Consider the following 27,058-nt stretch of genomic DNA (forward strand, 5'->3'; position numbering starts at 1 on the left):
TCTCTTTTGTGTGTGTGTGTGTGTGTGTATGTGTGTGTGTAGTGCTGGGGATTGAACCCAGGGGTGCTTAACCACTGAGCGACATCCCCAACCTTTTTTTATTTTAATAATTTTTTAAAATTTTGAGACAGGATCTCACTAAGTTGCTAAGACTGGCTTTGAACTTGCGGTCCTCCTGCCTCAGCCTCCTGATCCACTTGGAAGGATCCACATTTCCTCTAAGTGCAGTTACCACCACTACTACTGCTGCTGGTTCAGGATCACATTTTGAGAGCCACTATGTGTGGATGTTTTAGTGGCCAGAGTTGAGGTCGATTAGTACACAGTGATGCCATGAGAAAGCCTGTGTTGTTTAAGGAGCCCCTTTGAGGATCTGTGTCTTTTGGATCTGTTTTTATTGTGTTTTGCTTTTTATTCATCCTCTGTGAAAACCTGACTCAGGCGCCTCTTTTCGATAAGCTTATCTGAGTTACCTTATTGTCACTGGTAGAACTTTTTCCACAAATTTTTAACCTGTGGATGAAAGAATTTGGCTTGAGATCCTCAGTTTTTCAGCACCTTCGTTGAGTGTGGGTTTTTTGATGTGGTGGTCTGAGTGTGTGCTTCTACCCATCTGACTGCCTGGCAGAGTTGGATTTCTACGAGAGTGATTGGTCTTATTAGCTTTTTCTCACAGTTTCATTGCTTGGACCTCAGGGTCATAGTTATTCCCCCGTGCCTCATTTTCCCCGGGGCATTCAGATCTGTTCCCAGATAGGATGCCTAATATTAAAATAGAGGATACCCAAGACAGTTTTTCATTTAGTTTTTACAACATAGCTCTCTCCTTGGCCTCCCTGTGTACATAATCCAGACCCTACACGACCTTAATCATTGAGCAACATCCCCAACCTTTTTTTAATTTTAATAATTTTTTAAAATTAAATAAAGTCAGTTTATTGCTTTCTAGTTCTCTAGGTGCTGTACTTATTTACCTGCTTGTCCATCACCCCCATGTCACTGCTCATTCCTTCTGCCTGTCTGAATAGCCACCCACTTGCACCCACCCAAGAAGCCTTTCTTGATCACTTAGACCCCCAGATTCCCCTTCTCCGAACTCTTTTTCTCTACAATTGGGTCTTGGCCCTGTGATTGTTTTGTTTGTGTCCATTTGATCTCCCTCGCTCTACTGCAAGCTTCTGGAGAGTGGTTTCCGTGTCTGTGCATCTCTGGGTCTCCACCTTGCTCATTCCATGCAAGGCCACCATCTCCCACCGTCTCACAAGCAGATGCCACCTGCGGTTTTCCTCTGTGAGTTTCATGCAGCCACAGAAATGCTTAGTTTTTGTGCAGTGTGCTCAGAATCTGAGGGTGAATCAGTGTGCTTGCTATTTCCCCCTCATTTCTACATTCCATGTAGATTCCTTGTAGATCCTTTCCCCTCGTTTCTACTTTCCTTAGAATAAACATCTCTGCCCTTTCTGCTTTATAGGATGTTATTGTGGGGATTAGGTGGCATGAATTGGACTCAGAAGTGAGGGATAGCAAATTGATAGCCCCTGGGGCCAGAGATAGCTCAGTAGGCATGTCTTATTTGACTAAAGGGTAGTTTTGCTTTTGTTTTGATTATTTTCTTTTTCAGTGTTGAGTTTGACCTAGAATGTGTCTCCTCACTGCTTCCTGTTCATTCTTATCACAAGTCCCTAAGAACATTTGAGTTGAGGTCCCTTCAATGGACATTTGTTTGAAAGAAGCAAAGAAGATCAATACTGGCTGTGAATACACCTTAAACACCATAAAGCAGTTTCCCAGAATAAGTTGTCACTGTTGTTCTGTTGCACATTGAAATGATGCTTTGTAGGAAGCAGATAGCATACCACTAAAAAAAGCTGGATGACATTAAGATGAAAAAGGGTTTATTTACAAATACGTAGTGTTTTGGGATTGTGTGGTGTTTTGAGATAACTTAAATTTACAAGAAGGGAAAGGATTAAGAAATGATAGAGGCTCATGAGACTGTAGTAGGAGAAATGGATACTTCAAAAATCATAATGAAAATCCATTGTAGACTCTGTGCCAAGCTCTGTTGTAAACACTTGAATTACCTATTTAATACAGTGAAAACTAGGAGAAAGGGTATTGAAGAAAGGATGTATATCCAAGTTACATTTCTCTGTCTTAGCATTTTACATGCATCTTCTACTATTGAATCATACCTTTGCCCCCTCTTTTCCAACACCCCCTTGCTTTTCTTTTTGCTTTTTTTTTTTTTTTTTTTTGGCCAGTTTCCAGGTATATTTTCTATTCTTGATTAGAGCAGCTGAGAGATGGGGAGGGAGGTTTGGGGTTGACAACAAAGTGTCCAGTGAAGGGAAAGAGTGCAGTTCTTTTCATCTGTGATCCCAGGGAAGTGAGTATGTTATTAATGTTATTATGCTTCATTTAGCTAGAAGTGTGAAACAAGAATTCCCACACAATCTGACAAGCTATGCTCTCTGTAAAACTACAAATGTACCAGTTTCATTTAACAGCAAAACCCAACTCTCTACTTACAAGTAGCAGACTTCACTCATATGGCCGGTGTGTTAAAAACAGAGGCAGAATCTCCAGCTTTCCTCTCAGGGGGCCAGCCCCAACCACCCCAAGAGAACAAGTGTTACCCACCACTGGTACTGTCCACCCTGGGCACCTGCACTAACCCCTTCCAGCGTTTGGATTCTAAAACATACATGTTGGGCTGGGCTGTGGCTCAGTGGTAGAGCACTTGCCTAGCACGTGCAAGGCCCTGGGTTCCATCTCCAGTACTGCAAAAACAAAAATAAATTAAAAAAACCCAAAGACATTTTGTGTCTTTATTCCTTCTTTGTCAGATAGCCCTGAACATCTTTAAATAAGCCTGTAAGGTTTTTATCTTCACTGTACCAATTTATACAAATGGACTGTGGAGAATATTTAGAAAACACTCAAAAGACTAGGCACAAGAAAATTTAGATTTCCATCAGTTTGAGCCATTTGAATGTGCTTTCATTTTCCTTTTCTATGTGTAGAATTTTTAAAAATTGTTGTATTACATATGCAAATTTTTAACTTTCGCACAATGAAACATTTCCATTTCATTACTCAATTTCATAACCATTTTTCTATGATGACTGTATAACATCATAATTTATTTTATTATATCTTTATTGTTGGACTTCTAAATTGCCTCTGGTTTTTCTCTGTTCTCTAAATTGAGATGAATATCTTTATGGCAAAAACTTGCAATATTTAGACTTAGTTTCCTGGGATGCAAAAAGGGAAAGTGACTGTGATAAACAGTTTGCCTAATTCTCCTAACAGCTTGACTTCCCATCTAGAGTAAAATAAAAACTAGTTCTAAAAGAAATTTGAAATAAGAGGGCTTTAAATATTTTAAAAATATTTTCATTACTTTGTGGAAATTAAGCATTATGGTAATTGTGGGTATTAAGCTCTTCTTCTTTTTTTTAAATAGGCTTATTATGCCCGCGATGCACTGGCTAAAAACCTCTACAGCAGATTGTTTTCATGGTTGGTAAATCGAATCAACGAAAGCATTAAGGTACTCAATCTTTATAAGCAAAGAAATCAGTTGTAATAAATGCTGTTCACAAGGTAAACATTAAGTTGGAGAAAGTTTAGTTTTATAATCAAGATAATTGATTGCTACTTAAAACAATTATTCCTTAAAAGGACTTTACCTGCATAAGATTAAAATTTGCTAGGGATTTTGTTTATTTTGTCTTGCCATGTGTGTTTTATCTCACTGGTAAGTAGGACAGTGGTCTTTGAAGAGTTACTCAAAGTCAGAATTCTAGGTCCCAGTCCTGGCTCATTTGCTAGCTAGCTGCACAGACTTGGCTTAAAAGGTCACTTTGCCTTTCTGGGAATTGATATGTTGTTGTTTTAAACAAGGGTATCGGACGAGGTGATTTTTAAAGACCATACCTTTTGTAAGATTTTTGTTCTTTCTGTTTCTCTTTCTCTCATTCTCTTTTTACTTGTTTCTCTTTCTCTTTTTCTTCTTTATGTTCTTTCTTTTCCTCCTTTCTTCTTCCCTTCCTTTATTAATACCTCTAATACCTTTTTGAAAATTGTCACCTATTATTAAAATTTTCATTCCTAAATCCTCTGTTTAAAAAAAACAACTAAATTTTCTAGTTAAGAAAAACAGGGATTCCACCTCTTGGGTCCCCTTCTTCCTCCGGGAGAAGTCTTTTCTGCTGTCCTTTAATAAACTTCTAATTTGTACTCTGAAAAAAAAAAAAAGAAAAAAAAAAAAAAGAAAAACAATTAGCATGTCATATATGTCATTTATAGTGTTATTATGCCTAAATTAACTCTTTAATTTGAAATTTTTTTTAAGGCACAAACAAAAGTGAGAAAGAAGGTCATGGGGGTTTTGGACATTTATGGCTTTGAAATTTTTGAGGTAAGGTTTTAAAAACTCCTAGTAATATTTTTATTAAAGTAGAACAGTTGCAAATTATATTTTATAGACAGCATTTATGATAAATAACTATAACTTTGCAAATGGAACAAAATTTGGTGGTATGTGTATAAGTGCTGGAGCTATCATTTGGAGACATTGCTGTTTAAACAGAATTTCTTATTAGTACTTGATTTTTGAAGTTGCAGATTTAAAATTCTTACTTTGAGACTTCTAATAAGTGGCATGACCATTACACCTGGGGCTATTCATTCATTTATAGGTTGTTTAGAAATCGAGGCAGGTTGGTATAATGAAAAAGCCAGGAATGGGAAAACTGGGTGTTGTCTTGGCCTGAGTAGGACTGGTTACTTCAGCTCAGACTCAGAGGAAAGTCTGGATCAGATGATTCCTAGAGTGTCATTCAAGTCTCATCTGGCTGAATGATCTGGTGGTCTTGCAATAAGGAATTCTATAGAAGTCAAAATAATTTCTGCACAAGTTCAGAATTAATTAAAAAAAGCTCCATGCTTGCTACAAATTAAATATTTAAACATTAAATGCTTAAATTTTCTTTTTGCTGACTTTGACATTGAGAAACACAATATGGACCTATTAAAACACTGTCACTTTTAGGAGTATTGTTTATTTTGAGTCAAGGAAATGACAGGTAGATCTGGCTCCTCCTCTCATTTCTCTCCGCTACAAGTAATTATTTCTGAATTCCTTTAAGCTAACCCAGGCCTTCCTAGCAAATTCTTTTTTCTGGTAACATTCATGTTGATAATAGTACCTTCTCCCTAAATCATGTTCCATGCTTAACAATTGGGCTTAAATACTTACGAAGGGCTGATTGTGCACCAGCGTTTTGGAAATGCTGTGCATATTGTCCGATTGAATTTTCAGAACAAACTCATAAAGTAGCAGCTGCTACTATCCCCATTTTACAGATGAGAACATAAGACCCTGATGGTCAAGTGACTCCCCTACAGGAACGTGGCTACTAGGCAGCAGACACAGGAACTACACCCGAGACCTAATATTTTTATTTATTATTTTCTTTCCTACTAGGATTGAGATCAGGGCCATTTCTTCACCATTATTCCCTAACTCACAGGTTCCTCAGTATCTGGAAATAAGGGGGAAAAAAAAAAGTGTTGTGATAAGTCTGTGATTCCCCTGTTGCTCTACCCTCCCCATCACCCCCAGCTCCTGGCCAAGGTTGGGCGCTGTCCCAGATGAAGTGTATTTTGGCGGCTACCCCCTGTAGAGTTCCCAGAACACAGCTCTTCAGTACAATGTCTGCTTGTACTGGGGCCCCTTTATCAGAATCTGCAAAGAAAAGCTGCCAGTCCCTTGGTAAAAGGGAAGAATTTGAGGTTTATAAGTTAGAAGAATTGCTTGTGTATACTCAGAAATCCCTCTGCCCAAATTAATTTCTTGCTAGCAAGACCCCAGGTTACTGTCACTTAATTGGCAGGACGTCAAAGTCATTCCTCATAGCTGGCAGGGAAAAAGATTGCTTACCTGGTACAGAGCTGATCTAAATTTAAATGGTCTCATGAGCAGCACAGATGGTAGACATTAGAGATTTTACTAGAAAGTAGAAAAAAACATATAGTCAATACTGTTTGTAAAATCAAAGATACTGATTTTAATTTTGTCAGGAAAATAAAAAGATTTATTGATCTTAAGCCAGTGAGCAGGTGCTTATTATGTCCTAACATAATACATGGAAACTTAAAAATACATAATAGGGTTATGATGGGATATCACTTTGTTTTGTCTTCAGTGTGTCCTAGCATCTCATGGGAAAAGACACCTAATAGCACTCAAAGGAAAATGAGTTAGACATCATGAACAACTGGAATCACTTCTCAAGGTTTTATTTAGTGCCTTCTTGGCCAGATACCAAATGATAAACAAGACAGAGATGTCCTGGCTTTCTTGGAGCTTCCTGTCTTGGCCTTAAGACCGAAGGACTGTTGCTCCCTGAAGACAAGTCCTATTGGATAGGGAGATTTAATCAAGACACTAGGTTACTCTTTTGAAAGTGAGTTTGCTTTTGAACCTAATCAGAACAGAAATTGTGTGTTCCTGGGTAAAATATCCTTGAACTTGACACTGGGTGGAATACCTTTCAGCAATCCAGAAATATTTTTCACTTATGGTTAATTCAAGTCTCTCTCAGTGTCTTGATGAACTTGCCTTCCCTCTGCAAATGATGGTTCATCATCGCTTTTTTCAGTACCACCAGGGACTTCAGTTAATGAAAATGAGTGCAGTATATTTATAATTCTCTTCTTTCATTCCTTAGAAGGAATACTTTAGGAGTTCTCAAACTCAGCTGCATATTGGAATCACCTGGGGGACTTTTGAAAATTCAGATGTCCACACTGTACCCAGAGCAATGATATCAGAATCTCTAGGGGTGGGGCCATGGCAACAGTATTTTTAAAGCTCCTGGGTGATTGTAGTGTGCAGTCCAGGTTGAGATGAATTGCTTTGGTGGAGAGTAATCTCCAGAGAAAACTGTAAGTTCCAAACACCTGTGATGTACAAGTTGTGTAGCCTCTGTGCAAAGTGCCCTGATGAAAGACATCAGGACTCACCCCTTGTCTGTCAATATCGAAATCAAATTTCTGCTTGTAATATACCTAAAACCACACAGGCTACATTTTTACTGTTCTTTTTTTTTCTTTAATATATATGTATTTTTAGTTGTGAATGGACACAATACCTTTATTTTGTTTATTTGTTTTTATGTGGTGCTGAGCATCAAACCCAGTGCCTCACATGTGCAAAGCAAGTGCTCTGCCACTGAGCCACAACCCAAGCCCCATTTTTACTGTTTTTAAACTAAACTTTCAGCTGGTGGGAAAAACCTGTCAATTATGTCAGTAGCAAATCTTCTGGTTGCCATAAGATCATTAACTATTAAGTTTTCTTTTTCATGCAGAAAATGATTTATTTTTTTTCCATTCCCCCGTCCCAGTTCCTTGAGAGAATTGATTTGATTTTTTTCAATAATTAATTATTCTCTCCATTTTTTTCTGATTAATTATTCTCTCCATTTTTCTGTCTAAACCTTCTCAGATTAATCATCAATCTTGATTTTTTAAATAAACAACTTGTTAATGTTTTATTTTTATAAATAAAATTTATTGGGGGAAATTCATAACAGAATTTGAATGGGGGTACTTTTAGATACTTTTGTCTGCTTTTTGATACTGAATTGCAGTGTTGTTTTTTTTTTTTTAACAAATTATTCACAGACATGTCCCAGTTTGCAGCCTACACTTTTCCTGAATTCTCAGCAATATTAGAAGATGTGGGAATGTAAGGAAATGTATAATATTGAACTCTAGGAAGCCCAGCTAATTAAGGACTTAAATAAGTACCACAAGCTGAAGAATAAGGGGTCAGAATACAGGAGAATTATTCAGAATATATGCCAGTGCACAAAAGAACAATTCTATATTTTTTACCTGGGTGAAAATAAACTGATAAAGTATAAATCAAAACCTGCCTTAGTTCTTCAGCAGAAAACAACAATAGAAATTAGGAGCTCTACCTTTTAGAATGCCCTGGGTTTCACTTTAAAATTTGGACAGTAAGAGTCCAGAACAGTTTTTAACGTGTCTGATTCTGCCTCAGTGACCTCACTGACAGTTCCCATGGAAACCTTTTTCAGCTGAGCTGGTGGAAACCTTTCACTCCCTTTGGTCCCTCTCTAAAGGGAAAGGGGAATCTGATGCATTAAACCATGGGATGATGACACATGGATTTGACTGCCCGGCATTTTGGTACCAGCTGGGTGAATAAGCTCTGCCTTGCTAGCTGCATGTGATCTGATGTCAGTTTAGAAAACAGATTATGGAACGTTGGTACTGAAAATAGGGTAACGTGAACTACCTTTCATAGAAGAAAAGAACCTAGCTGTCAATCCTGGTAGAACATTGATCCAGCTTTCCAAAGGTAGAAATTATAATCCAAACACCCCACACATTCTTAAAACTGAAAAGATGGTCTTTGATTTCTGAGAAATATTTATTGTATCTCCATAAAAGAATGAATATTATTCTTTAAAAAATGATATTATGTTCAAAAGTAAGTTGAGAATTCTGAATTGATTTGGCTCTTTTTCTGAGTAGTTAACCTAATAGGTATCAAATTGGCAAGTAGTTCACTAGGAAAGTCAAATTAATCATTAATGTTCCATGGACCAAAGCAGACAGCAATAACTGATTATTTCATTTTTCTTAGAGTTGAGCTGGTTTCATCCAGGCAGAGTGCTAGTTATTTTAAATTTTGTACTTCTTACCATGTTGCCCTAATGCACCTTGTGTATAATTAAAAGTACTTGTGTATAATAAGATTATAATAGGCTCAATATAATGATTGTTCAAATAAAACAACCTAAAACTTGGGAAGAGATAGTAGCTTAATACGTCTGTTGCATGATTATAGAACTTGTTTTCTAAGTTGTTTCAATTCTGGCTATAGTCAGTGCCTTCTGTTCTAGTTTTTTACCTTCATTTTTATCCTTCATGTGCCAGAAAGCTTATAGTTGAAGAAGGAGACAAAGTTTAAAGTAGATTTGAAAATGAAAGTGGAAACATTATGGAGAGGTGTGTGTGTTTTATTTTGTATACATATAGTTACTCTTGCTCTGACTTTTTCAATTAAAGCCTATTTAAAAATATTTAAGAAGTCATGATAGTATTGTTTTTCTTGCTAATTTACCATATTTGAGTATAGAAGAAAAATGTCACATATTTAAAGGCAAGTTTTTTAAAACTTCAGCCACTCATTCAAATTTATGAATAACTAAAAGACAATATTTAAAGTTAAATGTTTTTCTTTTAAATTTTGAGGATATATTTTAAGTTTACTTTCTTAAAAAGCAGTTTTTGCCTTGGTACCTGTTTCTTAAAAATGGATTATAGTTGAGCTGAGGCCATAGCTCAGTGGCAGAGTGCTTTTCTAGCATGTGTGAGGCACTGGGTTTGATGCTTAGCACCATACACAAATAAAATAAAGGCATTCTGTCCATCTACAACTACCAAAAAAAGGGGGGGGGGGGTCGTAGTTAAGTGCTTGTTGTTTAAAATCAGTGATATAATTGGGGACTGCCAAAGACTTTACATCAAGTGAATTTTTGCTAGGACCAATAGCACATTTAATAGCATTATTATAACCCAGTTTCTCTAAATTTGACATTGCACTCAAAATTCTATAATTTCATATATTAATGAACTGTTTGATTTACTATGCAGGACATTTCATGATAGTTAACTGTAGAACTGCATCTGACATGTTATATCCAAGATTTGACCTAAAATGGAAATGCTGAATTATAAGAAACATCAGTTAAATTTTTAATTCACAGTAGTTTTTGCTTAAATAAGTCACAGTCTTTTGAGTTTGAACTGCTCACTGTTTCCAACACATGATATTCACCTGCCAAATTCTTCTTCTGTGACCATTTCAAACACAAATGGGACAAAGCTGCCTCCTATATTCATCTCTTCCTTTTAATATTTATTGTTACAAGCTTTTAAAAAATATCTACCTTAAAGAATATAAGATACCCCGAGCCTGTTCTGTTGCCAAGAAGAATGTGCAAATAGGCCAGTATTTTTGATAATTTTTTTAAATCATTTCACGTGGAAGTTCATGATTGATACTTAGGAGTATAAACTAGTCATGAACTCAGCTGGGAGTATGATTTTCTGTTTCTTTGATGTTGAAAGGATGGACTTGTAGTCTAGAATTTTTGAAACAGAAACCCTAGAATTTAAAATCTTGGTATATTATATACTTCTAAATATAGAAAATGCTCTCTCTCCCTGTCTGCAGGGTAAATACAGCATGAAAAAGCATAGAACCCCACAGCTTGAGGTTCCCTGTATTCTTTGAAGCTCTCTGTCAAGGGTGGGCTTTATTCTGAGTTTCACTCAAAGGATCATAAAATAAAATTCCTACTATGTACTTGTTTGCACATGCTTCTAAAAGTTTTAGTCTTATCTCTCAGTCTTTGTGGATAAATGTGGGTAAGGTAGTAGAGAAAAATTCCATGCATGGAGCATGGGTAGAAAACGGGAGACTAGAGATGAGTCATTAGCGAGGGTCAGCTCCTGCCTGCTTCCTCCTTTGGAGACTTTGATTCATGAGACTGGCAATGGGAGAGGTGCTGGCTACTCATACAGTTCTTGACAAACCAAAAAAAGCATTCAATTGTAAAGCTGCTTCAGGGCCTTCATATTCATGTGATGATTTCTAGACTCAGTGTAGTCATTTTATAAAGGGGGAGGGGTAACTCATGTTGAAAAGGTCATGTTAATTTATAAATGTATAATTTATAATTTATACACCTGTATAAATGGAAAGATGTGTTGGGCTTGTACAAATTGGAGTTTTTTTGAATGGATACCAGGCTGATTTTTTTTTTTTTTTTTTTTTTGCAGATTATTGCTTGTTTTTTAAGTTTTTGAAAGCTATTTTTCATTTATTTACATTTTGAGGGCTACTGGGGATTGAACTCTATCACTGAGCCACATTCCCAGCCCTATTTTTATATTTGATTTAGAGACAGGGTCTTAATGAGCTGCTTAGTGCCTCGCTATTGCTGAGGCTGGCTTTGAATTTTCAATTCTCCTGACTCAGTCTCCTGAGCCACTGGGATTATAGGCATGCACCATCCCGCTTCGCTTCAAGTTAATTTTAAATTGTGTGAAAGTCCCATTTCCCCCCAAATTTGGACAGTGCCAACAGTTGAAACTTATCACAAGAAATGGGTCTTTAGCCTTCAGTTTTGGCAGCAATTATTGCCCTGACCATTTGGGAGTCTGGAACTGTGTTCATAGTAGATGCTGATTTCCTCGAGGAAGTATGTTAACCTCTACATTGGTGGTCGTGGTAGCCTCTTTGTTTGGGGAATTTTTTGCTGTTTGAGTTTTAGCAACAGAATAAGGTAGGAAAGTCAAGTGTTTGTTCTTGGGTCATCTCCAGGAGAATACTTTCTCCTTACCATCTTATTTGCTTTTGAAAGGAAGGCCTAGCAAGTTATTTACAGGAATGGGTCTCAGGGATACTGGAAGTGAGGGTACTTCTGCCTCTTGCTGAATCTCTTCAGTAATCAGTGATTTGACAGCTGTTTCTACCTCTGACTCTTTCTTTAGAGAGATGTGGGACTTGGTTACAAATGATGCATGTTTCTTTTCCCTTATCATTTAGAATTAGAAGCATTCTATTCTGATGCTTTAGGGCTTCAGGCAGTTTATATGATTTATCAGTATTTTAGTCAAACTTTTTATCCTGAATAGCTCTCCCCTGGATAAACATCCCTGAGACACCATATGTAGATATGGTTGCCCTGTCTTTTGGATTGTTTGGACATGAGTCTTGATCTAAAAAGTTCTACACCCATCAAAAATAATAGTCTGAGTGATAAAAGCACTCCTTTGCAGCAATGAATAACTCTCAGTAAGTGCTTACTTTTAGAAGTCCATTGCTAATTAAGAACTGACTGCATTTTGTGTGATCTGTCCCTCTGCACCAGAATGCAGTAAGTATGAACCGTGTGCTGTGCCAGTCTGTCGCATGCTCCCGTGTTAATAGCCTCTTAGCCGTGTGAGTTTTGCAGTAAATGGTTGTTGATTAACTGTGTGGTTATAAAATACAGAATTTGTGAAGGAGTTTTTAAAGATTCATAGCAAATTTAATTTAGCTCTAACTTGATTCTTAATTTGTGTTGTTAACTGTGAAGCTTTGCCTCTGATCCCTAATCTTCCTGTGTGTTCTTCATGATCCTGTTTTAGAAGTGTATTGCAAACTGTTCATAGCCACATAATGCATCTAAGGACACCAGTCGCTTTCTCCTTCCTTCTCCTCATTATTTGCCATTTGAAAATTTAGCATAATTGTGCTGAAATAGCTCTTTACGCACAGACCTGCAAGTAACAAAAAGGATTTGCTCCATGCATTTATTTTTTAAAACAAACCAAAGATCTGCTTGTATTAGCCATTAAAATTGTGTTTTTCATTTGTGATAGTAGCATAATATCAAGACATATTTTACCAAACCAAGAATGCTTAATTTTCTAATATAAAATGGCATTATGCTGGTTAAGATAATAAAAAGACATTCGGACTAGACTGACTTCAGTCTCAAATCATTAGCTCTGAGGTTTTAAAAACTTTGCGTGAAAATGAGTATTGAAAAGCAGATGTTTGTCCTTTAGCAAGAACCTTCAGGATTTTGAAAAAAAAACAAACAAATTTAGCATTAAGAAGATTAGTCAATGATAGTGCTTTTACATGTGTCATTTATGGTTTAGAGTCAAGCATTTCCTCAGATCGGGTCATCACTAGTGACTAGAAGTCCTTAGCTGACTTCCAGGAAAGAATGTGGTCACATGCTGCATCATAAAATTATCATCTTAAAATTTGTAAGAGGTACAAACAAAGTTGAATTTAAAAGATGGGCTTTCAAATTACTCCTTAACTCACTGCTTTAGTCATTCATGGAGGGGTGTGAAGGCCCTTGCTCTGCAGAGTCACAATGAGCAGTGAGCTTTGCTACCACCATTACACGTGGACCTCTTTGTTCTTTACACCAGGACTGGCTACCTCGGTGGCTAGGTTTGCATGGGGTGGAGTCTTCCTGTCCCTTGTGAGAAAGGGCAGGAATGAGAAGCTCTGTAGTCAGATCCACTGCTTCCTTGGAAGGTGTGGGTCTAGGTGAAGTGTACTCCTTCAACAGAAGGTGTGTTTTGTGCCTTCAATACGTGCAGCCATATATTAAGCCCTGACAATTGTTCCAAATGGTTTAGGGGTTTCTATTGGAGAATCCACAGTAGAGAACCCTAGCCTGAAGGAGAAAATGCTGAGACTCAAAAGTAATGAAGTGTCGACCTTCTAAGAAGAGAGAGGTTGTTTCTTGCTAGGGAGACCATTTCAGTGTCTTAATTCCCTTGGGTCTCTATTTGGTAGGCGCTTCATTCATTCTCTCACTCATCTAGTCCATGATGAATACTGGGAGGCACAGGAAAGGCCTGGGAACATAGTGGACAAGAGAGCATGGTCAGCCCATGCCCTCAAGGAGTATGCAGTTCATGGGGACATGACTGTGAAACAGGTCAATACACATGTCCACATGTATACACACATATTCATGCAACATGGTGCCTAAGGAATATCTGAACCTGGACTGGGGGCCAGGGTGGGACTGACAGGTCAACTCAGGAGGATTCTGTTGCTCTCTGAAGGCTCACCTGAGAATGGAAGATTGAAAAGTTGGTGACAGATTGTGATGCTCACTATCTTTACTGATTGTCAGAGGGAATTTTTTTTTTTTAACCATGAGTGCTTCTCTGTCAACTAAAAAGCTTCGTCCTTCCAATGCTGCATCATTTGTGTATATTCATTCATTCACTTACTCGTGAGCCATTGCCCACGTGCCTGCAGAGGAGCTTTGTGCTGGACCATGGTTAAGTCTGAAAGACAATGTGTGGCATTTCTCATGGATTGAGACGTCTGCGTGTCATTGTTACGGGGAGCCAGTGAGCATGGTTTAAAAGTCTTCTTCATTTTCTCCACACAGGACAACAGTTTTGAGCAATTCATTATTAATTATTGTAATGAAAAGCTACAGCAAATCTTCATTGAGCTTACTCTTAAAGAAGAGCAGGAGGAGTACATACGGGAGGTAATGTAGAAATGCTTCTTTAAAATATTGTACCTGTCTTACTCATAATTAAATTTTGGATTCAGAAAACTGTTTAAACTTGACCACAGAATCATGTTTATCTAAGTTTAATCATATTGTGTCTTCTAAAAATCTGTTTGGCATGACATCCAGGCTAATTTTTTTAGGTACTGTGCAGCTGGTATCCAGCACAATGCTGGCACAGAGTAGATGATCAATAAGTATCAGCTGATGGACTCTAGTCTCATTGGATTCCAGTGTAATGATGTGAAATAATAGTATATTAAGAAAATAGTCACAGATGAATGAACAAACTGTTGTGGTACCTCCATACAGTGTACTGTTACTGTGCCATAAAATAACACTATAGAAAATGAAGAAAAATAGGTGATTTTAGTAATGATATTACTAAGCCATTGGCCTGTAGAAGGCCACAGAGTTGGTTGCTGTGAGGGGATCAAAATTGTGAGAGGTTGTGACTGCAAAGGGACTGTGTGAGGGAATTTGAGGGACTTATTGTGGTGGTTACATGACAATATGCATTTGCCAAAACTTTGAGAACTGTATACCAGAAAAAGTCAGTATCACTCTTAAGTAGTTTTGAAAATAGTTTGAGACTTTGTTTAATCTTGAATAGCATTGATTTTCAAAATTTATAATAAAAATAAGTAACATTTGTCAAGTGGTTACTATATACCAGGTAATGGATTAAGTGCTACATGTGGGTTGTCTCATTTAATGTAATTTAACAATAACCAGAGGTAACGTTTGCAAAGCCCCTTTGTCTTTTTGTTGTTGGTATGGTGTTATAGATCAGCAAAGTCTTTTCATCTTTAATGCTATAACACACATTTGGTTTTCATCCTTTAATATTATAAATAGCCTTTTTTTCCCCAAATATGCACTTATTTCTTTCAAAACATGAAAGAATTATTTTATTGTATTTATGTTTTTACTTATTTTATTTCCTTTTATTTGCTTTATTAGCATTTTAGCTATACCATTACTAAAGTCACCTGTTTTTCTTCATTTTCTATAATGCTATTTTAAGCCATCAAGGACACTGAATCCTTATTTTTTAATCTCGTTATAGATTTTTCTAATGTAATTATTAATCCTGTGACTTAGTAAAACTATCTATTTACTCTTACAACAAATCAGCAATATTTCATCTTTGAGAGTGATCATTATACTTTAGAAATGTTTCAGACTTGTCTGGCACCGTTGGGTAATGTGAATATCTTAAAAGCAAGAATTGTGCTCTTTCTGTCTTCTCATCGTAAATTGAATACCCAGACATTGATGTGTATCTTAAAAATAGTTTGTACAGATTGTCTAAAACACTTCTTAGAGTGCATAGGAAGACCCCTGCTGGCTTTATTAATTACATTTCTATCCTTTAGAAGAAAAATAAATGTTTACACTTAAGGATGAAGTGTAAGCAGACACGGATTGCACTTGGCCTTGCTGATTTGGCTTTGTAGCTTGTGGTAGAGCCAGTGCTTAGGTTTTTGTGTCTTTCCATATGTTGAAAATACTTTGTCTTAGCACTGGGCTTTTTTGTACACTAGAAATGGTTAACTGCCCTACAGCTTAAATTGACTCTAAAATTAATTTTTTCTTTGTGATGACAAATAAAGATCAGAAAAGTCTAGGCCTTGGATTCCTGGGATCAAGTTCTGTCTTATTTCCTTATAAACATTGTAAATATACACAAAGTAATATTGACCCAGCAGCCTGTCGAGTAAATATGGCCCAGAGCCAGTGAAGTGCATGGGAAATGGCCACAGATGGGAGAGTGGAATGGGAGGCGGGCTCGGAACAGGTCAAGGGTGTCTGCTGCAATCAGATGATGTCGGTGGTGGACTGCTGCATTAAGTAAGTTTTAAAAGGGAACCAGAAGATGACATTTGCAGCATCAATTCTATAAAGAAAATGAATTCAAAGAGAAAGAGAAATTTGGTTAGATGGATGAAGTTTTCTTTTGGATGGTGGTTTTGTGGCATCATCATTCAGATTTGATTTTGTTCTATTTTGTCTTTTAGGACATAGAATGGACTCACATTGACTACTTCAATAATGCTATCATTTGTGACCTAATAGAAAATGTGAGTACTTTTCTCAAGAAATTTATGGTAATATAATTCATGACATAAAAATGACCTTGCTGCCTTTGATGTTAAGCATCCATGTTTTCACTACTTTACGCTTTTCTTGAAGGAGCTCCTGTGTTCTGGAGGCTTTACTGTAGTCCTCAGAGATCACTCACAGTTCATAAACACATAAATGGGCAGCTGGACTTTTGGTACTTAGCCAGAATCCCCCATGCTGATCCTGTCGCTGTATCAAAATCCTTTCATGAACTTCAGAGGTCAGACCTTTACGTGCACCATCCTTTCTTGTGTGGTTGGAAACCAGATCTAACCCATGGTTCCTGGGAACGTGAATAGTGATCAGAAAGGTTCAAAGCAATCTATTTCATTTCTAAAACTCTAATGACCTCTTTTTTTTTTTTTTGGGAGGGGGGCAGGTAGCAGGGATTGAACTCAGGGGGCACTCAACCACTGAGCCCCATTCCCGGCCCTATTTTGTATTTTATTTAGAAACAGGGTCTCACTGAGTTGCTTAGCACCTTGCTTTTGCTGAGGCTGGCTTTGAACTCCTGATCCTACTGCCTGAGCTGCTGGGATTACAGGGCATGCACCACCACGCCTGGCTCTAGTGACCTTATTGTACTGTTCCAGCTAAGATAAAGGAGGCAAAGGACAGCCTCTGGAGCTGAATTAAGTGGGAACCTAGAAGTGGCTCAGGTTCAGGGAATGTAAGCAAGAGAGTAATATGTGACTGCAGGTGTCTGAGGACCCTGGGATTTTTCATGTGCAAATGTGAAAAAGCTCCAAATGTGAAAAACTATTAGATGATTTTTTAGAAAACTTTTTGAATCTAAGGTATTTATATTTGTTTTTAACTCATATTCTATGGTTTATTGTTAATGGATTAATTTTAGGAAGACCTATTTGTATGTGAAAACAGGAAACTCTTTTGTTTTATGCTTAGGATTACTAATACTCTGGATCTTAAAAAAGTGATTTGAAACAATGTGTGCACTTGTCCTGTAGTCTTTGTAGCTGTCAGGGCAGGTGAATGCTGTGTTTCAGGAATGCCATCACAGGCTCTGAAAGTACAGCAAACCATTTCTAGTCAGTGAGTCCTTTTGGAAATTACTTAAATTAGTCAGTGATTTTTCCAGTGGTATTCAAAATATTCTTGAAAGCTGCATCTTAGATTAAGTTAATTAAAATAATGACTACTTCTCAATGAAATATAAATGTTATTTTTTAAAATCTGACCAGAAGCTAGGGTTGTGGCTCAGTGGCAGAGTGCTTGCCTCTCACATGTGAGGCACTGGGTTCGATCCTCAACACGACATGAAAATAAATACAACAAATAAAGATACTGTGTCCATATATAACTAAAAAATTTTTTTAAAAATCTGACCAGTGTTAGAATGAGAACACCAGTAGTCCACATAATGTATTTAAAACTATAGTCCAAAATCTAGAAAATCAGTCAATTTCCTGAAATTTTTTCCTCGTAAATTTTGTGACCAATGTAACTTGCTGTGAGAACTTGATAACTTTCAAAATTCCTGAGTAACTCTTTTTTCCCCATACACAGTGCACTGATTAGTTCCCTTTAGGAAGTGGGAAAGAAAGGTAATATGCTTAACTTAGATCATCTCAGCACCAAATCCCCTTGCATATATGATTGAAGAAACTCATGTTCATTTAAGAGTCTGGGTACGTAAGGGAAGCACTTCCTTCCAGAGCCATTAAACAATAATGTTTATTCTGGGGATGTTATGAACACACTTGATTCCTAAGAGTCCACACTTCCCCTGGGTTTTGTCGGGAATGAATACATGCTGGTCACAGGATGTCATGGCCTTGTGAGGAAAAAAGAAGAGGAATGGGAGCCTTTGCCTTGGTGGAAGTGGGTGGGGTTGATGGTCAGTGGAAAGGATTGTTTTTGGAATTAAGACTTATGGGCCCTGTAGAGGCAATCAATGCAAGGAACAACTTCTTCTATTTAGCAAAATAGAAGATTTGCTAATTCCTGATTCAGCTTAGCACTGACTTTTCTTGAAGTAAATATGATCATAGGGTCTGAATACACAGCAAGTAAGTTGTCACACATACTTAATATCCATTTAGATATTTTATATGGAATAAGAATTTTATTCTAAAAGACAGTCTTGAAAACAGCTTGATTCCAGTGATCATTAAAAGCAGAATTCCAGATCATAGCATTTTATTTTGAATACATGAACAGTTTGGAAACATGAAATCAATTTAAAGTTCTGAAGGTGTGAATCTGATAATGGCCTTACGAGGCTGCTTTGTGATTTGTGACATGTTATGGAGACTGCATCATCACATTTGTTTTTGACTTTCTGACTTGTTTTTGAATCCTGGAGGTCTAATGAATTTCAGTTCTACTAAATGTGGCAGAGTTGACTCCCAGGATCTGTTCTGTTGGGGGAGGGAGACACTAATACAGACACTTGCACCCACACACACCTGGGACACTGGGAAAGGGCTGACTTCCCTGGTTTTTGTTAGTTGTTTTGATTCTCTGCTTTTTTGTTATAACTAAACAGAATTTTCTTGTGACTAAGTTGATTGTGTTTGAAAGTAATCAGGACTAATTATTAAAACAATACCATGAGGAAGGAAGGAAACATTTTTATTTCCTTTCTCCCAGAACACAAATGGAATCCTGGCCATGCTGGATGAAGAGTGCCTGAGGCCCGGCACGGTCACTGATGAGACCTTCTTAGAAAAGCTGAACCAAGTGTGTGCTACCCATCAGCACTTTGAGAGCAGGATGAGCAAGTGCTCCCGGTTCCTCAATGACACATCTCTACCGCACAGCTGCTTCAGAATCCAGCATTATGCTGGCAAGGTATGGGGGCTGGGAGGACCCACCAGGCCTGCAGTGCATTCCCACAGAGAGAGTGCACCACAGAGACAGGTATTCCGGACACTGTTCACTTCTGAGGATAAATCCACCCCCAATCCGATGATCAGTGTTCAGTAGAAATTGGATCTGGTCCATGCAGAATAAAATCCTGTTAATACAGAGAACCGAAAGCAAATTCAGTGGACTTAATGAACAGTCCAAACATATTTTTAAAATCGACTTCATTATTTTCAAATGCTAAGCTCTCCTAAAAACAAAACAAAAAAACCTAACAGTACTAATAAAGGAAAGTAATCAATAAAAATTGGAAATCACTGAAGAGTTAGAGTAGGTTTTGAAAGCACAAACCATTTAGCAAAAATAATGAATTCTTAGATTGATTTTGAAATAATACCAGAAAAGATATCTGCCTTTTTAAAAAAGGCTCTTATTTATTTGGTTAATGTTGTGGAAATTAATTTTATGTCATTAAATCCATAAAGATAATATTAAAAACAATTCTGATAGTAGGTTAATTTAAAATCCTAAAAATTAGATTATTGATTATAGAATATAAAAGGTTGGGGCTGGGACTCAGTGGTAGAGCGCTTGCCTTGCACAGTGAGGCACTGGGTTCGATCCTCGACACCATAAATAAATAAATAAATAAATAAATGTATAAAAAAGGTTAATTGGCGCTAATACCTTCTTTATTATAATTAAGATCACATACTTTCAAAGAAAAACCTTAATTATGTGTTTAGTCAAAAATAGATAAATGTGGTATCTGAAATATTTCATTTCAACTTTGGTACTTTATTTTTTTCCATTAATCTATGTTATTAAAAGGTACGTTCCTGATTAGTTTTTCTGCTGCTCCAGTATATCTCTGAAAATGATACCATTATTTCTGTTTTCCTTTCTTTTAAAGAGACTAGAATTGGCATATATAAACCAAAAAATAAAAATCAAACCTCAGATTTATGTTAAAACGGCTCAAAAAAAATCTAAACTCCTTTGAAAACGTTATGATAACACTTGCAGAGTTAATTCTTTTAAATCTTGAAAGGTAATAGAATTCATTTTGATCTCTTCTGGTACGAAACAGAATTTAAACTTGGAGGCAAGTTTGGCATCAGTGGGCCTGATGAACGGGGCTTTTGGAGGGGAAGGAAGTAGCTGCCATGTCGATTAGCCGCTTGGTGTTACTGTGTGCATCGAGCCCACTGTTGAGTCCCATGTGCTGCTCGTAGGTGCTGTACCAGGTGGAGGGATTTGTTGACAAAAACAATGACCTTCTCTATCGAGACCTGTCCCAAGCCATGTGGAAGGCCGGCCATGCCCTCATCAAGTCTTTGTTCCCTGAAGGGAACCCTGCCAAGATCAACCTGAAAAGGCCGCCAACAGCAGGGTCACAGTTCAAGGCATCCGTGGCCACGCTAATGAAAAACCTACAGACCAAGAACCCAAACTATATCAGGTATTTCTGGCACAACCAAATGCTTTGACAATACAAATGTGAGAACACTCAAGGAATATCTTTTTCCTGTTTGCTTCATTCTGAGAGTAGCCCAAGCCCAGGACAACTAACACAGTTCAGATCTAATATCATGATGTCTGGGGTGGACTTGCATAATGCTCCACTACCTTTCTTTCCCCAAATATAAGGAAGGGGGGAAAAATTATGTGGGGATGATAGATATTTCATGATACTAGGTGGTTGGCACATAGGGGTTCTCAACTTTCTATATGTTTAGTCTTTTTTAAATGACCAATTAAGGAACAAATATAAAATGGTTTTCCTGATCAGAGTTTGCAGAAAGCTCTTTTTGTTGCTGTTATTTTGGATTCCTTTGATAATGACTATAGCCATGTTACTATTGAGGGCAAGAGGCAGGAGGAGCTGGGGTGCAACTCTGGTTTGTGTTAGGAAGTCGCACGCTTTGTTTCCAAGCAGAGTTGTGGACCAGGAGAGCCAGTGACTCCTAAAATAGCCTGAAGTTTTTCAAGTCAATATGAAAGAATCCTTTAAACCTCTGATTTCTTTTTTCCCTGTCTCTGGGACATCTTAGGTACTCACCTCAAGATTCAGGAAAGACCAACTAGGATGAGAGTTTACCATGTGTGTGAACTAGAAGATAGGAAGGATGCTCTGTGGTGGGCCAGACCTGAGCCTACCCACGCCCAGTTTGAAAATTCACTTATGAGGAAATTAGAGTAATAAAGAGTTTTGTGTTTGACTTTTTTACCTGATATTTGTATCAGAAGAAACATACATAGGCAAAAATCACTCTGGTTTGATTGTCATCAACTTAGAGCATAAATTGGGAGAAAAATCTAGTTTCCAAAAAACAACCAGGAAATTTTTTGTGATCAATTGCTTTTGTTACTGTCCATTGAGTAGATTTTTTTAAAAAACTCTGATTTATCGAGGTGTTGTTGACATTGATTGATATGTACAGATCCTAGGTGAACAGTTCAATTATTTTTTTAACCATTCTACATATAAGTTGGTAACCACCACCCAGGTCAAGGCATAAACATTTTTTATTTCTCTTCCGTTAGTGATTTTTCTAATATTAAGATTTAAGAAATCTTAATAAATCCTGAGGTTTCGAAGATAACATGTTTTCTTCTAGAATCTTCATAGTTTCAGATTTCATATTTAGGTTTACTGCTTTTTTGCCATATAAATAGCCTGTTGTTTTGACACCATACATTCATAGGGAGAAAAATCCCTCTTTTCATCCAGTTGTCTTGGTGACTTTGTTGATAATTAGTTGAATGTATGGGTAGGGGTATAGGTCTGAACTTACTAAGCTGATCCATTGATCTGTTTGTCCTTATTTAAGCCAAAGAGTGGGCATTATGTTTATAGATGGTGAAAGCATAAAACACCAAGACAAAACTAGTTAGACAACCATAATTGTGAATTTTTAACCATTGTATTAGGACAGAGGGATTGCTGCAATATGATCCAAAACTAATAATGGCTTAAACAATACTGGCATTTATTTTGTGTGTGTGTGTGTGTGTGTGTGTGTGTGTGTGTGTGTAACTATTAAGTGCAAGAACACCATGGCTAAAAGGATAGCTCCTTCTCTTTTGTGGCTCTGCCATTTCCAGGTATATTCTTCATTCCCATAACCAAAGATGGCTGTGCATAATATCAATTTTCACATCCAGTGGTAAGCTGAAGTCCAGCTTAACTGGAAGAAGGGGACATCAGGTCCCTTCCTTTTAAGGACACAGATATTACAATGGCAAACATTACTTCTGCTCTGATCTTAGTGGTCAGAGTTTGTTTACGTGGCCACAACTACTTGCAAAGGAGGCTAGGAATGTAGTCTTTACCTAAGCAACAAAATACCCTGTAGAAAAGGAGCAGAGAGCCAGGCATGGTGGTGCTTGCCTTCAATTCCAGCTGCTCAGAAGGTTGAGGCTTGAAAGTGCAAGGCCAGCTGGGCCATTTAGCCTGTCTCCAAACAAAATTAAAAAAGGCTGGGGGATGTAACTCAGTGGTAGAGTGTTTTCCTAGCATGTGCCAAGATCTGGGTTCAATCACTAGTACCACCACCACCATCATGAATATACATATATATGGAGGTAATGCCATGCTTTGTCTTTTCATTGAGGTATAATATATATTTGTTAGTCTTAATTCCGCCTGTTGTTGAATTTTTACATATATATGCATGTGTGTTACCCAGTCCAGACTAAAATGTTTTCCCAGACTAAATGTCATCCCAGAAGGCTCCCTGTCCTCCTTCAACCTTGATCTCCACCACTACCTCTTTCCAAATATAACAGTCCTGACTTGCTTTAGTTTTGCTTAAACTTGGTACAGTGGGATCCTACTCTTGGTTGACTTCTTTCACTCAACAAAATGTAATTGGTGTTCTTCCATGACATTATATATACTAGTGGTTTGTTCTTTTGTTAAAAATTGCTACATATGTAGTATTTTATTTACTTTTAGTTTATTATATAATGATTTGAAACAATTACTAAAGAAATGACCAGGTTTCCCACAAATAACAAAGAGTTGTTTTGCTAGGAAATGATTAGACACAGTATTTTGTAAAACATGGTAGAGTTGTAACCACAGAGGGAGAGTTTAAAACCTAAAATATTTGTAATCTTTTAGGTGTATCAAGCCGAATGATAAAAAAGCAGCACACATCTTCAATGAGAATCTAGTGTGTCATCAGATCAGATACCTGGGTCTTTTGGAGAATGTCCGAGTAAGGCGGGCAGGCTATGCCTTCAGGCAGGCCTATGAACCTTGCCTGGAAAGATACAAAATGCTTTGTAAACAAACATGGCCTCATTGGAAAGGACCAGCAAGGTAAGAAGTTCATTGACCATATGGAATAATGAATCTTTAAAGAATACAAATAACATTGTTTTTGTTTTTGCATATGCTATTAAGCAAAACAGAATTGTATAAAAAATTGGTTTGTAGACTTTCATTAGAATACCATTTTGGCTAATTCTCATAGAGTCTCAGTTTTCTTTAAGGTCAAAACAGGACCTTCCAAATCCACATTCGGAACTCACATTTTGATAAATTTTTAAAATATGCCTGTGGTTGATTTGTAAGAGGCAATTTATACTTGGCATGTATGCTTGTATAAAATCATTAAAGGGTAGAGTTAGAGGCATTGAGGATCAGCACTCTCATCTTTTTGCTTTTCCCATGTGGAATTTAACTCTAGAGAGAGTTGGTAGGTGGGGTATAGTTTCCACTCTTTGCCCGTTTCTGCCCCAGTTGAGAAGTAAATGCCAGGAGCAGATAGAATTCAGCTTTCGTGTTATTGCTAGTCCAGCTGGATTAGAGAGCATGGCTTGGTCCTTGGACTGTATGGCTTTCAGCTGGACTGTTATGAATTTTGCTTGCATTCCAGTCCCAGACAGGGTTCTGGATACTGCAAGTCCAGCCCTCTGAGCATCTCCATCACCCAACAGCTTCCCACATGCAGAGAGAACTTGTGCACTGGTGGGCAGCTGCTGCAGGAGAAAAATCAGGCCTCGTCTCTGTAGTGGCCTTTTTTCTGCTGTCACCAATCAGAGAATGTCCCTTTTCCTGAATACTGTAGGAGGCCTTATTCCTGCTTTATGGATAAGGACAGCACTTGGGTTTTTATTTCACTAACTGATGTTGTCTCCACATTCTCTGTGGGCCTGGCTTTTCACAGGAACATCAAAAGCAATTAAGACACACACCCTATGTTATAAGAAAATAGAAAAAATCCAGTCGTGGTGTTGTCTCTGATACCTAATTCAGTATCCAAATAATGTAGGATCTGGGTAATATTTCAGTTCCCACTGCCGATTTCTTGGGTATTATGGTAAACAAGTGTCAGAATACAGTACCTGTCTGGTACCTAGTATACAGGTTGGGAGAGTGAGGTAAGTTTTGAAAACTCAAGTTGAGACCATGGTCCAGTCCTTGATCCACCATGTAAGGCTCATGTTCTTTAGCATCCATTGGCCTGGCTCTGAGCACTATCCCTTGGGCCTCTGGTGACAGCCACAATGTTTAAAATGTCTCAGGAATCAATTGAGTAGACTTACTATGGATCTGAGTTTCTTGCACAGCCTTTTGGCCCTGGTTGATACAACAATGTGTGTCTATTTGATACAAGTATTATCTGAATGTAATCAAGAAATTGGCTTTCATACCACTTTTTCTTAGAATACATAGTTTTGAACACAAATTTACTTTTTTAGTATTTAGTAGAGTTGGTTTAAGTTGTGGAATTTAGTCTTGAACATTCAGGAGGAATGATTACTTAGAAACAAAGCTGAAAACCTGATATCATGACATAAGCTAAAACTATTTATTGTAATAAAAATTTTTGTTTATTTTTCTTAGGTCTGGTGTGGAGGTTCTGTTTAATGAGTTAGAGATTCCTGTAGAAGAATATTCCTTTGGTAGATCAAAGATATTCATCCGAAACCCAAGAACAGTATGTAATCAAACCTTTATGCTCTGAACTTTAGAGCCTCATAGACAAGTTTTAAAAGAATAGTTGACTTCATGACATTACCTGAAATGCTACCATGAGTGCTTCACTCCTATGTTTATCTGTGCATGTCCAAGAAATTGTGCGAGTAAGGGTAGTGGAGAGTGTGTGTGTTATGTAAGACACATCAAATCTTCAATCCAAAAGATTGTGCCCCATTTAAGAAACCATAAAGAAATTGTCACAACCAGATGAAACCTTCCTGATTCACATCAAATGGGAAGTAAAACCAGTCTTTGTTACTAGAAACTATTAACTCTACTTTTAGAGATATACAAAGACAAAATTGAAAATTTTTAAAACTTAAAAGAACATTTCTAAAATTCTACCATATAGAACTCCAAGGGAGCTTTTTCATAAATGGATTAGAGTAAGTTCAATTAGCGTAATAGTTGATTTGATAATTTGGAAATTTGGAGAACTTGAAGAGGGTTTAAATGGTTGAGGAGAGAAAATTTGGCACCATTCACTTCCTATCACAGGTACAGTGTCCCTTATCCAAAAGACTGGGTTCAGGTCTTGGATTTTTTTTTTTTTTAATATTTGTATTGATTTTACTGGCTAAAATTCCTAATCTGAATATCTGAAACCGAAGTGCCCGAAAATCCAGAACTTTTGAGCATCAACATTGATATTCAAAAGGTTTCAGATTTGAAACCATTTTAAATTTGGGATTGTGGATGCTCAATCTAAACTAGTTTGGGTCCTCATAGTGTAAAGGTAAACAAACTCAGTTCAGCTTCTCTCTGATTTGTCATAAATGCTGATCACTGGAATACAAACTGCATCTGTCATGAATCCATTCAAATATTTTTCTTGCGAGTTATGATCCATATCCTGTGTGTTAATGTAGTTGATTTCAGTTTGCCATTTTACCTTCTGAGAATTACTGTCATGTATGCCATGAGGTTTTGGAGGATTTTTGATAAGTCCACCTATAATTTCTTCATTAGTTATTCAAATTAGAAGATCTGAGGAAGCAGAGGCTGGAAGACTTGGCCACTCTCATTCAGAAGATTTATCGAGGCTGGAAATGCCGCACACACTTCCTGCTAATGAAGAAAAGTCAAATTGTGATTGCCGCCTGGTACAGGAGATATGCGGTGAGTCTCAGTCAATTGTAATCTGAAATAGAGATGCTAATTTGCCAACAGTTGTCGTATACTTACTATGTATGTAGTATTTACATATTTAATTCTCTCAACAACCTTTTAAGATGGATGTTCTTAAGATGCCTTTTTTTAGGCCTGAGAAAACTAAAGCATTGAGGTGTGAAGTAACTTCCCCATGGCCACATATGGCTGCAAATGGCAGAATGGGGAGCTGAGTCCAAGGATGTTTCCAAGCTTGACTATACCAATTTATACATAGCAAGAAATTTACCTTGTTAGTTTGGACATACGATTGGGTAAGACAATGTCATTAACCTTTGCACTCAGGTTGGGTCAGTTTTTCAAAATGACTGACTTTTCTATATTTATTGTAGCAGCATTAAGATGGCCTGATTTCCAGAAAGCCAAAGCTGTGTTTTAGTAGAGTTCTGTTTTTTTCTTCAGTCTTCATATATCTGGCCATATTAACTCTGGGGAAAGATTCAATAATAAAGTATGTTTACTTGATTAATATGGAATTCCTTTTTGGAACTTTCTTTCTCACTTTTTTTATAGACATTTGTTGGAGGCACAACACAGATTTTAAAGAAGCCTGAGGTTACCCATAGGCTAGATTGAAATTGAGTTGTATTCTTGAAAAATGAATTTTAGTGATAAGAACACCTCTTCCAAGTGTTTTTTATTGTTCTTTACTACAGAGTGAGTTGGGAAATGATTAAATTTGGAGTCAAATCTCAGCTTATTCTTTTTTTTTTTCAGTGACAGAGAGATTTTGCTATAAGGCTTTTTTTTAAATGGTTACTTATTCTTGTGTAAT

At 37.2% G+C, this 27,058-nt stretch overlaps 1 protein-coding gene across 6 annotated transcripts in view; it reads left to right on the top strand.

Moving 5' to 3' along the window:
- Myo1b (myosin IB) overlaps positions 1-27,058 on the top strand; it is a 150,902-nt gene that overhangs the window by 99,309 nt on the left and 24,535 nt on the right. For 3 of the 6 annotated variants that reach the window (XM_048808199.1, XM_048808200.1, XM_048808201.1), the window contains 10 exons: positions 3,473-3,559; positions 4,364-4,429; positions 11,991-11,996; positions 14,034-14,138; positions 16,184-16,246; positions 18,903-19,103; positions 20,354-20,580; positions 23,248-23,448; positions 24,979-25,072; positions 26,083-26,232. In XM_048808199.1, the coding sequence (XP_048664156.1) occupies positions 3,473-3,559; positions 4,364-4,429; positions 11,991-11,996; positions 14,034-14,138; positions 16,184-16,246; positions 18,903-19,103; positions 20,354-20,580; positions 23,248-23,448; positions 24,979-25,072; positions 26,083-26,232 (1,200 nt within the window). The remainder of the gene's footprint in view (positions 1-3,472; positions 3,560-4,363; positions 4,430-11,990; positions 11,997-14,033; positions 14,139-16,183; positions 16,247-18,902; positions 19,104-20,353; positions 20,581-23,247; positions 23,449-24,978; positions 25,073-26,082; positions 26,233-27,058) is intronic. The other 3 variants (XM_015481163.2, XM_015481165.2, XM_015481166.2) reach the window with 1 other exon arrangement.

This window comes from Marmota marmota, unplaced genomic scaffold (assembly GCF_001458135.2).
Source record: "Marmota marmota marmota unplaced genomic scaffold, marMar, whole genome shotgun sequence".
NCBI lineage: Eukaryota > Metazoa > Chordata > Mammalia > Rodentia > Sciuridae > Marmota > Marmota marmota.